The 14,402-nt window shown below is 39.4% G+C and overlaps 2 protein-coding genes across 4 annotated transcripts in view; both read left to right on the top strand.

Annotated features, from left to right (window-relative positions):
* lama4 (laminin, alpha 4) overlaps window positions 1–5,239 on the top strand; it is a 29,843-nt gene extending 24,604 nt beyond the window's left edge. The window contains exons 31-40 of the mRNA XM_047574071.1: window positions 721–888; window positions 1,124–1,277; window positions 1,396–1,535; window positions 1,679–1,868; window positions 1,979–2,134; window positions 2,689–2,848; window positions 3,165–3,292; window positions 3,379–3,472; window positions 4,466–4,585; window positions 4,680–5,239. Coding sequence (XP_047430027.1) covers window positions 721–888; window positions 1,124–1,277; window positions 1,396–1,535; window positions 1,679–1,868; window positions 1,979–2,134; window positions 2,689–2,848; window positions 3,165–3,292; window positions 3,379–3,472; window positions 4,466–4,585; window positions 4,680–4,810 — 1,441 coding nt within the window. The 3' untranslated portion in view covers window positions 4,811–5,239. The remainder of the gene's footprint in view (window positions 1–720; window positions 889–1,123; window positions 1,278–1,395; window positions 1,536–1,678; window positions 1,869–1,978; window positions 2,135–2,688; window positions 2,849–3,164; window positions 3,293–3,378; window positions 3,473–4,465; window positions 4,586–4,679) is intronic.
* A 647-nt stretch (window positions 5,240–5,886) lies between these two features.
* tube1 (tubulin, epsilon 1) lies at window positions 5,887–14,366 on the top strand. Of its 3 annotated transcripts, XM_047573964.1 has the most exons (12): window positions 5,887–6,043; window positions 6,164–6,237; window positions 7,503–7,555; window positions 7,650–7,707; window positions 8,192–8,307; window positions 9,398–9,519; window positions 9,857–10,044; window positions 10,145–10,317; window positions 11,086–11,226; window positions 11,877–12,017; window positions 12,961–13,135; window positions 14,038–14,366. In XM_047573964.1, the coding sequence occupies exons 1-12, from the start codon at window positions 6,019–6,021 to the stop codon at window positions 14,194–14,196; spliced, it is 1,425 nt and encodes a 474-aa protein (XP_047429920.1). In that variant the 5' UTR covers window positions 5,887–6,018; the 3' UTR covers window positions 14,197–14,366. The 3 variants fall into 3 exon arrangements, with proteins under 3 accessions (XP_047429920.1, XP_047429921.1, XP_047429922.1); XM_047573965.1 differs by lacking the exon at window positions 11,877–12,017; XM_047573966.1 differs by lacking the exon at window positions 14,038–14,366 and having other exon boundaries at window positions 11,877–12,028; window positions 12,961–13,104.
* The last annotated feature ends 36 nt before the right edge of the window (window positions 14,367–14,402 follow it).

The raw sequence follows: 14,402 nt of genomic DNA, 5'->3' as shown, positions 1-14,402 counted from the left end.
TATCTTATTAAGACTGTGTAGTAAATGTACAATTTAACAAACAAAATCCAATCAGCTCAATAAATGCAATAATACTGTTTGATTGCTCACAGCTTTCACTGGAGACGTAAATTGTCACAATGAAGATTTATATAAAATGTAATATGATGTTCTGTATAGACATACGATTACAATCATACCAGCGGTCCCCAACCTCTTCATAGCTGTGAAAAAAGTAGCTGATGTAGAAGTAACTGTAACTTGCATTGAAATCACTTCTTTTATTTTTGATTTTTGATAATTTTCTTACATTCTATAGTTTAACTTAAATGAAGGAACTTAAAAGCATCTACAATATCTGTCAACCAGCTATAACAGGTTTGAGTGTTTCAGATTTATTTATTCTTTTTTTTCACAGGTTTGTGCTGTGATGCTCTGATGCTTAGTGCTGTCACATACTCCTCAATAAGTTAACTTATCAAGTTTTTTCATGTGTTTTCATGTTTCACATGCTTTCAAGTCAGAAAATGGAAAGAACAACATCAAGGCTATAAAGAAAATGCAAAGCATTTTTTTTTTTTTTTTTTTTTTGGTTCAAGTATTTAGACTACACCCTGACCAAAGTCAGACTTGTGCCAGCTTAACATTGACCAAATTTCATGCTGTGTTTTGGCTTTGTGGGGGAATAAAGGGGACATTTTCAACAGCTTCTTAAGTGCGTTGTTGATATGTTCACCTCAGGTATTCACTTTTGGTGGATGACAAAGACAAGCAGGAGAAGAAGCGTCCATCATCAGCTGCCACAAGATTGTCATCAGATTCCAGTGGAAAGAGCATCTACTATGGAGGATCTCCAAGCAGCAGCTTTAAGAACTTCACAGGCTGCATAAGCTACGCCTACATCAACAGGTAAATCACCATTGAACAATCCCTGCAGCCTGGAGGGAGAGGGGGTTTTCAAAATAATTATGCATTATTTGATTAGTATGGAGGTCTCTCTTTTCTGTCTGTCTGGTGTATGCAAAGAAGCAACCAACAAATACAGCTGTGAACTGACTAATTAACGACACAGAGTCTATTGTTATGGATGTAAGCTAATGCATTAAGCGACTTTTGGTACTCTTTCACACTATTTCTCCTATAGGCAAGACCGGGACATTGAGGCTGAAGATTTCCAGAGGTACCCCATGAAGGTACAGGCTTCTTTACAGGACTGTCCAGTGCAGCCCCCCCCTGCTGCGCTGCTGTCAAGGCACAAGGATAAAACTTCTAGAGCCAAACGGAATCAATCGCAGAAGGTAAAATGAAAATAGTTCATAGAGTAGATCTAAATGAATCCTGTCTTTTTTGGGATCTTCATTTGGTTGAAATTAGATTTATACACACTAACATGACACACAATATATATTCCCATAGGTCACCTGGGATGAACAGGTGCCATCTGAGCCCTGTTACCTTTCTTCAAGTCCCAGAGCAACCCGTCAAGCCTTCCAATTTGGTGGTGTCTCCAACAGCAGGCAGCACTATGTAGACCTCCCCAGCTCCATTTCTGAGAGGTAGGTCAGGCCGTTCAAAATGAATGTGCAGAACCATTCAAAAGTAAGGTCAATATTAAGCCTGCTCACATGTAATTCATACATGTTGTTCAAAGGTGCCTTAGTGTCTGCACACATGACCAAACGTATCTCACTCCTTCAAGGTCGCACTTCTCCTTATCCCTGAGGACCCACTCATCTTCTGGCCTCATCTTTTATATATCTGATGTGAAAGAGGAAAACTTTATGGCTCTCTTCCTAGCGAATGGGAAACTTGTATACACTTTCAACGTGGCAGATAAAAGAGTTAAAATCAGGAGTGACGAACGTTACAATGATGACGCATGGCACAATGTAAGTTCATGAAGTTATTTCATCTGTCAGTGTTGTACTGATCATATGCTACAATGGATGTACGTTCAGTGAGTCATGTACTGAAGTCACAACCTCTTCTCATGCCGAAGGTTATTTTTATCCGCAATGGGAACATGGGCCGATTAATAATGGATGGGCACACAGTGTTGGAAGACAGAGCTCAGGGAAACAACATCTCTTGGCATGTCAGCAGCCCCATCTATGTTGGAGGAGTTCCCCCAGGGAGAGCCCAAACGAATATTCAGGTACGGCCTAGAGGATGGCATGTGAAAGAGATTTAACAAAAATAAATAAATAAATAAAATGGTGCTCTTTGAAACTCAGTAGGAGAGTTTCCCCTTACGCTTGTGTTAATTGTAAATGTATCTCTTGCTCCATGCTAAATATGAATTTTGAAGTATTTATATCCTTTGTATTATTTGTCTTGACCCATATTGAACTTGAACGTATCCATAATAGTCATGTAAAGTTCCGTAACTCTCTGTGGATTATGACAATATCAGTGCTATCACAATATTGAACAACAACCACTATCGCCACAAGTGGCATTTACTATTAAGTGCTGAACTATAACATACAAAATGATATAAGTAAAGTCATAAAGTTAGAAAACACACTGTGTAATGATATCTACATGCCCACATCAACTTCAACGTTGTGAACACCCAACAGTAATCACCCTAAGAAAAAGCCAAGTGCACTGGACTGGTGTGCTTTCCATTTTAAAAGAATCAATTAGTTTTGTCAAATGTTGTAGTTTGCTACTTTAATTTGATCCTTTTTTTGTTCTACCCCGTAGAGAAACTCTGCATATAGCTTTACTGGATGTCTAAAGAACCTTCAGCTTGATGGACAGGGGTTGGCCTCCGCAGAAGAGACATTTGGGGTCACTCCGTGCTTTGAAGGACCCTCTGAGACTGGAACATACTTCTCAGAGGAAGGAGGATATGTCGTCCTGGGTACAGTTTGTACAGCCTTCCTTCCAAAATGTGACACCACATACATTTTGTCAATATCTACTCTTTCCAAGCAGAGCATCTGTTATTTACATGGCTCATTGGCATCCCAAGCCCCTCGTTCTTTCACATCCCGTGTGCATGGACAGGGTGTTGGGGAAAGCGAATATTCCAAGAAAGCTAGGGAACTGTTGCAGCTGTTGGAGTGATTTCACATGTACACCCACCACAGAGAAAGCGATTAATGTGGTGAAAGCCAGAAAATATAAGGTACTTGGCACTCACATTACCTTGTTTCCTCTGGTTTCTCCTCCCTCAGATGAATCATTTAACATTGGACTGAGGTTTGAGCTTGTGGTGGAGATACGCCCTCGTGTGGCATCTGGGGTGTTACTGCATGCCCGCACAGAAGAGGACTATTTCACTATGTACATTCATCAAGGAGCAGTACGTCTTTGGCACAGTTATCTCACATAATTTCAAGTAAAATGCCATGGATCACAGATACTGTATAATGCTGGTGCATATTTCAGGTGGTGGTTGTAGTAAATGATGGGACTCATGAGTTCTTCACAAAGGTGTCACCTAAGCAAGGCGTGTGTTCTGGCACTTGGCACAGGATTACAGGTGAGAATTTCCTTATCGGTGCTCAAAATCCAAAAGGAACAAAAAGGAGACAGCAGAAAATGTGAACAGTGGATATGTTCAACACAGCAATCCCACATTGTTTGGTTGAAATGTCCTTATTAGACTGTTATGTTAGTCTGAACAGATCACATTGCAAAATTCCAAAATACCAAATACTATAGAATGCCAAAAGACAATTTTGATCAAGGTTAAATTAAAGCTTGGTATTTCAATTTACAGCTGGCAGATTAAGCAGGATTTTGCATTAGGCACACATTAAGTGAGTCGTATATTGACATAAAGTGAATGGCCAATCAGTAAGGAAGCCACTACTAGGAAGCCACCACACAGTGGATGCAACATGCATGCTGTGGGGCTGCTTTTCTGCAGTCAGCTAGAGTCTGCTCCTAGCTGTCGCCTTAACTATGGTGTCAAATTAACACAGAAGCCTAAATTGCCTGTTAATGATTTACATCCCAAGGATAATCCAAATGCTGAATCTAAACATCATGGAGACAAATAACAAAAAACTGTGCTAACTAGGCTAGCTTAGCATATTTGCAGTAACTTGCCACTTGTGCAGTCTTCAGAAAAAGACACAAGGCAAGTGGACAGTATAATCAATTCACAGATAATTATGAACTAATCATCAGCTGGTCTCCACCAAATGTTATTTTATCAAATAGCTAAGTTATTTAGCATTTTAATAACCTGGATCAGGATTTATTACAGAATCACATGAACAGTGATGTACTTGGGCATAAGCAGAGGTTGTGGCTTCAGTACATGACTCACTGAACTTATATACATTGTAGCATACATACAGTACAACACTGACAGATACATACTTGATTTTGTGAGTACCATTGGAGTAAGAAGATAAACATTACAAATACCAGAATAGTGAGTCCCAAAACTTTCTTTTTGTGCTAAAAACTGCTTTTCAGTAGAGTTTGGGGCTTTATTAACTTATTCTGCCCTGTTTGGTCTCAGTGATCCGAGATGCCAATGTTGTCCAACTTGACGTGGACTCTGAGATCAACCACATTGTTGGACCTCTTAACCCCAGCTCCAGAGATAACAAGATGGCAGTATTCATTGGTGGAGCTCCAGGTGAGCCTGCAACAACAGGCGATTTCTCCTTTTCTATGAAAAACTCATCTAGCTTATAACATGATGCATGTTTCTTCCTCTCTGTTTCTCCCAGAGAGTATCAGCACCAGGAAGCCCTATGTGGGCTGCATGAGAAACCTGACCATAAACAACAGCCGTGCAAACTTCAGCAAAGCTGTTCTGGTCAATGGAGCTGTCCGCGTTGGAACCTGTCCAGCAGCATAACACATCTGTCATCACTGCCCCCCATATAGCACTGACCAAACACATTTTAGATTCTAACATTCTGTTAAACATACCCACTAGGAGTATCAACATTCTTTTCCCTATTTGTTAAACGTGTGTACTTGTCTGTTTTGTTGTTTGTTTAGTTTTTTTGTCCCACACCGAGAATATGACCAAACATCCAAATTAAAATAACCAGACAGGAAATACGTGTAATAAGAAAATGGCAACAAATTCCAGCAGAGGGATTACCCTTACAGTCCATATTATGAAACACTCAAACTGAAAATAATTCAATCTATAGCACAGTATGTTCCATTACTACACTTTATTATCACAATGGCACATTTTTTGAACAATTTCGTGTTGAATTTTCGTTTTTGTACTATTTTACTTCTGATAATAAAGAATATTTTACATCCAAATAAACTTCTCTTTGTACTGATTTATTTTCCAATCATTTGGCCATTTTACTTGCAGTACTTTGGACAATTAAGACAAAAGGAAAAGCATAATACTGTGTTTTAATTTTATTTTGGTAAGTGTGAAGACAAAGAACAAGTAGTTTTATTTCTGTCTGCTGTATGGATGATGGTGATACAGAGCCCTCTATTATCTATTTTCCAACCAAACTGAAATATTAATATTAATATTTTTTTTGCCTGTATTCATTTATTATGGTTATTATTATTGTTATTATTATTATTATTGTTATTATTATTATTATTATTATTATTCCCTCTTCGAATAATTATCTGAGGTAATCATCGTTCCGTACCTGTTGAGTTGTGTTGGCGTTGTCGTAACTGTTTAAGTTACGTACACAACGTGAAGTTCACACTAATACAGACAAATTTAGGGCAGAGTGCAAATTCTTGCTGTAATACATGTATTTAAAAGTGTATTATTTTGCGGAAGACCATCAAGACAAGAACATCTCGGAACTGTGTATTTTTCAGATAAAAAAATGAACAGATACAAAGAGCGTGGCTTCGCGTAGCGTATCTTACGCTATTTTCGCAGCGTTAGGCGGGTCTCCATATCTACGGTCTCCATAGCATACACGTCATCAGCAGTCGACACAGCTAAAGCGCGCGTCTAAAGAAGCGTTTGTCAAAAATAGTTATCTTAATGGACAGCTGTGGACAAACAGAAACATTGAGCGTGCCTTAACCGTTGCTAAAAAGAGGTTATTTGCTACTGCTGTCATGACTCAGTCCGTTGTTGTCCAAGGTGAGTGAAACTCGAGCAGTTTCTATGCAGAAAGGAGAAGAACGTCTTTTCGTGCGCTTTATGCGCGAACGATTTTTATAACAGTTCGTACAAAATTAACTTTATACTTGTGTTCCTCAGTTGGACAATGTGGCAACCAAGTTGGCTGCAGGTTTTGGGATCTTGCTTTGCGAGAGCACGCCCATGTCAATAAAGTAAGTGCAAAAACCCAAATACAAAAGCACTGTTGCTGCCTCCTGAGTTCACACAGTGGATGGATAACGTTAATTTAACATGCTGTAATTCATTTCTTTTCGTATCATGTTTGAGGGAAAAATATTTCCGAGCGGCCTCATTTTTTCATTATGCCTCAGAATTCCATATATTGAATTGCCGGGTTGTTGTCTTGGTAGGAAACGCCAACGGTTGCCTAGCAGCAGAGTTTTCACAGTTTACCACTGATGCTATCTCTTGACCGCATGAACCTAGGACACTGGACTGGACTTTTACCATAGTCTCCTCTTGTACTCCTCAAAAATAATAGTAACACTAACCCTGAGTTCGACAACATTTTATAAAATAAGATGAGACCTAATTGATCCCTGTGGTGAAATGTATGTGTTGCCATGACAGAGAACCACAATATTAAAAACACTGGCAGGAGAAGTGAATAACATTGACCATCTTGTGACAGTTCACTGTTCTGCTGGGAAACGTTTTGACCTCTCATTCATGTGAATGTTATTCAGACATGTACCATCCACCTAGACCACCCAATAGCAATGACAGTCCTTGATGTCAGCAGACATCCCCAGTAGGATGCAGCTTGACAAGGACACACACACATAAAACGGTTTAGGAACAACTCAAAATACATGAAGTACAGCACAAGGTGCTGACCTGGCGTCCAAATTCACTAGATCCAAATTGATCAAACATCTGTAGAATGATCCACAGAGGCCCCTCCCCTCAACCCATAGGCACCAAACGCCCCCACTAACAACAGTCTGTTGCCAGATACCACAGGACACCCTCAGAAGGTCCATGTCCATTTTCTGATGAGTCACAACTGTTTAGTGGCACAAGGGAGACCTACACAATATTAGGTCATACTGTTATGCGTGATCGGTGTATATCAAGTTTTTAAATAAGTCATTATTACTACTAATATTAACTACAGTAACAGTAGTTTAACCTTTTATTCAACTTTGGCTGGTTATTAACCAATAATCAACCAACCAAAGTTTAATAAAAGGCTAAAGTGTGAGAGGCTGAATATACCATTTGACATTCATAAATTTCATGAATAATGAAATTGGAGAATTGCTCTTGAAGACAAATTAATAATAAATTATCCATTAAGTAAACTGTGACATAAACATCTGAATTTTAACTGTAAAGTAAAATCCTACTTGGTCTTTACAATTGATAGTATAGTGTCTATGGCCTTAATCTTATCTTGTGTTTTTCTGCTACTCAGAAGGGATTATATGATGAGGCTCTCAGCAGTTTTTTCCGGAATGTGGAGTCGAGGTAATAATGCCTGCTTTCATCCAGTAGGTCATACAAGTGTTCACACACAGTGTTCTGAATGTGTTCCTCTTTTTAATTTGGTGTGCTTTCCCAGGAGAAGTGATAGGGGAGCCTGTGTTGTCAGTGGGAGAATCCAACAACTAAAGGCCAGGGTAAGTTTGGACCAATCTCAGAAAACTGAGAGAACATTGTTTAAAATCTTCTAGTCTTCACAACAAACAACAAAAGTATGTATTGCCAAGCATGTTTTAGACAAATAATGATTGTAGTTAATCTATCTTATACCATGTCTGTTAAACAAAATGAACTACTCTATCCAGCTCTCAGTCCACAAAAACAAATAGCAACATGTAGAGAAGTCACGCGTGCCATGTTAATAACACCAATATTAACAGAATGTTCTTAAAGGACATGCAGTGCATATTCAATCTTTCCCTTTTGTTTTGCTTAAACTTTGTTGGAAATTGAAGTCTATATTCTTTCACGTATAATTTTAGAAGAGTTGGATTCTAAAAGGGTTCAATGAAAAAATGTTCATTGGGTTACAAAGAGGAGTTATAGAATGACTGAAGGCATCAGGGGCATGTGTGCAGCATAAAATAGTAGTGAAATATATTGTGACATTTGAATCTGCAGGCGGTCCTGGTGGACATGGAGGAGGGTGTTGTCAACGAGATTCTGCAGGGCCCTCTGAGGGAAGTGTTCGACAGCACTCAGCTCCTCACAGACGTGTCAGGTTCAGGCAACAACTGGTGAGAGACAGACTAGCCACAGGAAGCCACCAGCTCACATGGGTAGTAAAGTGTCTCAGGTCTGCATAGAATAAATTGGGGGAAGGGTCAGTGCAGCTTCTTGACAGGACACGGTTTATCTGTAGCCTGAACTCTGTTGTAAAAAGAAACAGATCTTTTTTAGTAGTTAGTCACAGAATGGAATTTTCACCATAATATGAGAAAGTTCACATGAGACCGAAATATGTGTGAGCTGTCATGATCTCTATATTCATAGTGACCTTGCTCGGCATTAAATTCTTGAGGTTTATAAAAATGTGCAGGGAAACTGACAAAACGACTAAATTCTGATATTTTTCTGTTTTTTCTGTCACATAACATCAGCAGACACATTATTTTTACCCCCATGCTGGGTCCAGCCATGCCCAGACGTTTTATACTCTATTTTCTGATTGTCTCTCTGTTTATGCGTCAGTTCAGCCCATGCTTGTACCTCAGGAATGCATGGATGGATTTTCTCAGACCCGGATGAACAACAATCCATAACCCAACAAATCTTAAGGATTCTTCATAAAGTGAAAACTTTTTAGATCCAAAAAGTCAGAGATCTCATTGTATGTGAAATTGCAAAGTTATGCAGAAATACTTTTTGAGGTTTTTGAGGCTTGGTGGACAGAGCTGTAAACTAGTTGGAAGAGGAACACAATCACAAGGCCAGAATTCTTCCTTCTGAGCTGCCTCTAATTTAGTTTCCAATTATGTATGTATATTATTAGCCAAATGCATGCATTCTGTTTTGGATCAACAACTCAACATTTTTTTAGTCTCCACTTTCTCTATCAGATAATGTCATTCCCACACCTTGTTGTTCAAAATCCTTCACTACACAAGAAAGTTTGATTTGGCTTCTAATTAACCATCGTGTAGATCTTTTTTCCCATGCTGAGTGTTTAAATGTTTTTGATATATTCCCCACTACTAAGTGTATTTTTTTTGTTTTGATTTTTTTATTACCTCCAGTGAATTTGTAAGTAATACTTGTAATGCCATTTTTGGTACTTAATCATTATTCAAGGTTTTTTTTTTTGGTGTCCTCCTCTTCTCTGTCCAGGGCTGCTGGACACTTGACGTATGGCTCGACCTACAGGGAGCAGATAGTGGATAAGCTGAGAAAGGCAGCAGAGCACTGTGACTGTCTGCAGTGCTTCTTTCTCATTCACTCCATGGGAGGAGGTACAGACTGAAACACTCTAATCACATACATGCATGTTTGTTGAAAAGGTCTCTTATTTAAACCGTGCTTCCGTTCATTAATATTGCACAGATTGAAACGATTCTTATCTGTATCTTTAATCTCAACAGGCTTGTGCGTGAATAAATAGCTTTTATCATGATGAGAGTATGATTTGTTGTTTGTTAGAGATGCAAGGCAGATTTCATCAATTAATCCAGTGTGCAGCTATGGAAACCAACATATTAGGCTTCTCTAATTCCCTTCCCACTTTATTGAAATAAGCTTTTAAGTTCTCATAACAACAGTTGGTGACTTTAGTGCATATTAACATTTGAGGTACGGGCTCAGGCCTGGGGACCAGAGTGCTCGGCCTGCTAGAGGACGAATTCCCTGACGTGTGCCGCATTGTCACTTCCATTTATCCGTCTGAGGAGGATGATGTCGTTACCTCCCCCTACAACAGCGTCCTGGCCATGAGAGAGCTCACAGAGCATGCTGACTGTGTCCTGCCTGTGGAAAACCAGGTTTGTGCGTTTGAGAACATTTCATCCCTCCCCTGTGCAGATCTCTGTACAACACGTACGTTTTAATGACTTCTTGTTTTCCGTCCTTCTACCTTTCCAGTCGTTGGTTGACATTGTGAACAAGATCAAACTGATGTCTCACGGTGTAAAGCCAAGCTCGATGATCAAGAGAGACAGCACTGTCATTTCTACGCAGGGTGGACTCAGTGGGGCAGAGAAGCCCTTTGATGCCATGAATAACATTGTGGCTAACCTACTACTTAATATTACCAGGTATAGTCACTGCTTATTCATATGCAGTAGGTCTCTGTACTGAGGGAAAAGGGCCTAGCTTAAGACTAAATACACACTGTCCATCACACAAGATGTTAGAGAGGCCTGACATGTTGAGCGCATGACCACAAGCTCAACATGTAGAGTCAAAGAACTATCTATAGCCTCAAGTAGCCCAGCAACAGATGGTATGACACACACAGGGCTCTGATCCTAACAATATGCAGTCAGCATGAGATTACACAAACAACAAAATATTGAAACAGAACTCTACCAAGTTCTCTAAGATGGAAACAACGCAGCTTCCACGTACATTGAAAAACTCAGCACAAGTGTACCTAGGAAAGGCAAAGGGCGATTGCATCAAATTGATTTGATGAACCTTTTTCCATTTACTGCATTTTGTTTTAGTCAGTTGAAAATACAAGTAGTTCATTTTGTTGAAAAACATGAACAGGGTCCACAGTGATTTTTATGCATATAACCAGGGTGCACTCTAGAAAGGGACATAAAGCTCAAAAGAAAAGAAGAAGGCTTTTTGCCATGTTAAATATGTTTTATTTATGAAATAAACATCTTAATAAAAGCTTTCTATATTTTTTCCAGCTAGAGGAGTGCCTTGGACTTTTCTTATGAGTTTTGCTATTAATTTCAGTATTGAAGAAAGCATCTTTACTTTTTATGCTTAAAAGCAGTCTGGATGTGTGTTTTTTGAGTTCTAATTAACTCTCAGGAAGTCTCAATTTCCTTTACTGTCCTCTGTTGCAGCTCAGCCCGTTTTGAAGGTTCACTCAACATGGATCTGAATGAGATTGCCATGAATCTGGTGCCGTTCCCTCGTTTACACTACCTGGTGCCTAGCCTCACCCCTCTCTACACACTGGCAGATGTAAATGTCCCCACCAGAAGGTCTGCTCTCTGTGTATCAGTGCAGCTATTTTAACCTAATCTTTGTTTGGACCACCACATTCCTCCAGGCACACGCTTTAACTTGTCCCTGAGGGAATGTACCATTCTTTGTATATGTCTGTCTAGTATATGTCAATGTAATTAACTTTGATCCTGTATTCTGTACAAACATTTATACTACCTAATTTTACCACTAGTATTGTACTATTAGTGATGAAAATTGCTGCTGGATTCAGCAGAAATCAACAGTTTAATCAGGCGGTATGTGATGTTCAAACATCACAAAGCTAACTCTTTTTTCATTATGTGAAAAGGTGGCAACTTCAATCTTAGCTCCAGGCATGGGATGGAAAAAACCTCATTCCATCCTCCTCCCAAGGAACATAAAAGCAGACTTGTCTGAGCTATAGAGATCTTGTTTGCTCCAGTGAGTGGCTCTGCTCATTGGTCAAAAAGAGTGGTGGTTTTACTGGGTAACTCCCAGAGGTAAATATGTGATTGTATGAATGCAGAGTGGGGTGTTGCGGTTTTGTCCCCTCAGGCCCCAGTCAAACTGAACACTATCTGACATGTCTTCAGGCATTTCTTGTTAATTGTGAAGAGAACCTTTTTTTTTTTCCTTTGCTCTCTCTTTTAACTGGGCAATCTAGGCTGGATCAGATGTTCAGCGATGCCTTCAGTAAAGACCACCAGCTAATCAGAGCTGACCCAAAGCACAGCCTCTACCTGGCCTGCGCCCTCATGGTCAGAGGCAATGTTCTGGTGTCTGACCTCCGCAGGAACATCGAGAGGTCAGAGCACAGTGCGTATAGTAAACCCACCCCAATACATTCATACTCATTTCAACCAATAGGACTCCTATTCAGCACCAGCAGCAGTGGTTCATGACTGGTCCATTCAGACTCACCTCTCCTTCACTCCACACATGGACCTTGTATTCGTTGGACACGTCGTCAAGAGAAACTGAAACATAAGCTGGTGTGAGAACACACTCACTCACCTGCCAGCTCATTTGGTACCTTACTGAAAACGAAGTCCTTCCACCATAACAGTCCTGCACTAAATCTTAGCTTCATGGAGTTATTGAGCATTTGTTTCTAATAACAAATGCTCAATACTGTTGATTCAGCTATGTTTTCATTTTGGAGGCTGGAGTTTGTAGAACTGTTGAACTGTGTGGTAATGAAATACTGCATTGTAATGTAATGTTTTAGTCAGAGGGCTAGGGTAAATAACAGAAACACTTTAGTGTATCATTCAATCCAGTTTAGCAACACCACAAACACCATCTTCCTAAATGATCCTGCAGTTGAATTACCACCTTTCTGATGCTATTTCAACATAAACTGAACATTGGAACAGTCGTGGAGGGAAATTAAGTGCAGGGCACATAATCACTGCTGTTGAGCATGCTGTAATTTCATCTTATTTTTTGTCAGTGTTATTTCATTGCACAAACAAAAACATAAGAATACCTTGTCCTGTGAAGGCAGTCCTGATAAAATAAACTAATTAGAAACTCATTTTTGAGTTTTGGACAGTTAGAAGACTTTACTGGTAGCTCTGGGAACTAAATTACTTTCACCGTATTCATGTTATTTTCAAGAAAATTTCATAATTCAGTGTCTGTGCCAGAATTTATATGGGCTTTCGCTCATGAATTTGTATAGTTTTCCTGTGTTAAATACATTATTGAAGTGCAAATCGTTGTTTCTCCCTCTCTCCCGGTCTTAGATTGAGGCCTTCACTGCCCTTTGTCTCGTGGAACCAAGAAGGCTGGAAAACCGGTCTGTGTTCCATACCTCCTGTGGGTCACTCCCACTCCCTGTTAGCGCTGGCTAACAACACCTGTGTGAAGCCCACATTCCTGGAACTAAAAGAACGGTTTACTAAACTCTACAAGAAGAAGGTGCATTTCCAGTAATCTTATGTTTTAGATCTTCACAAGATGCAAAAAACACATAGATGGATGGTGAACATTAATTTGTTGGTCTTAGGTATTGTCTGATATTTTATGCTGGTTGGTTGTTCTAACACTTTGGTGCAGTTTGAATTATCTCCTGAGAGCTATGCTTCCCAGAGCCTGACTCATACCACCTTTACTGATCTTGTAATGTTTCCTCAAATACCACCTGCAGATCAGAGTGTTACTCATTGCATTAAATACAGCTAAGTTCACACTGGGTGACATGGCAATTTCTCTTGCATCATGTCTGATGCATGTTTACACCACTATTGGACTGCAATGAAATGTATGGCCCACTTCGGTCAGATTGGAACTGTGGTAATCCTTAATTTTTTTTAATCTAGTGCCATCGTTAAGTCAGATTTTATTTTGCCCGACTCTTAATAACCAAATACATCAAAATGAGTGATTCCAATCAGCCTCAACTGACATTTGTGTTTATTTTTAAATATCAAATGATTATGTATTATTGTTCGCAAGATGACATTAGCATTAAGCTCAGGTAGTTGCTATTAATCTCGGATGGTTCTAATATTGAGTAGCTATTTGTTGTAACTATCATAGAGTGTTAACGTGTTGATTCAACATCATCATAGTCTACTTGGACTGTACATTATTGCCCATTATACTGACTGGTGATTCGGTGGTTTTGCCTATCCTCTTTATATTCAGTGCTTGTAAGCTAAATCATGAAAACGTGCCTTTCTTATCTTGTATCTAAGTGAATAATGGTCATCACACAGTGCCTAAAGTTCAGAATGTAACAAAGAAATTAACAATAGACTAATGCAAACTGCCAGAACAGGAAATAAACTGAACTGTTCTGTTATCATTCTGGTTTTTAGGCTCACTTACACCACTACCTCCATGTAGAGGGGATGGAGCAGAGCTTCTTCACAGAGGCCCTCGCTTCCCTTAGCTCACTGATTGAAGAGTACCATCATCTGGATGCCACCAAGACCAGACTCACACCTGACACACCCAGACTCAGCATGGCTAGATAAAGGTCTGCTCTGCTGTGAATCTGTCTATGGGCATCTGTCTTTTTCAGAAACAACTTCACACAACCAGTTCTTTTGTATATACTTTTATATACTTATTATCAATGCTGTTTAATTTATGACCTGATTAAAAGGTTCCTTGTCTGAGAAAAATAAACAGGAACTTGTAGAAACAGAGTTCAACTCAATGTGTAGTATGGCAGATTTGC

The sequence above is a fragment of the Mugil cephalus genome, chromosome 21, assembly GCF_022458985.1.
Source record: "Mugil cephalus isolate CIBA_MC_2020 chromosome 21, CIBA_Mcephalus_1.1, whole genome shotgun sequence".
NCBI lineage: Eukaryota > Metazoa > Chordata > Actinopteri > Mugiliformes > Mugilidae > Mugil > Mugil cephalus.
Note: the sequence above shows the minus strand (reverse complement) of the source record. Positions and strands in the feature narration are given on the sequence as shown.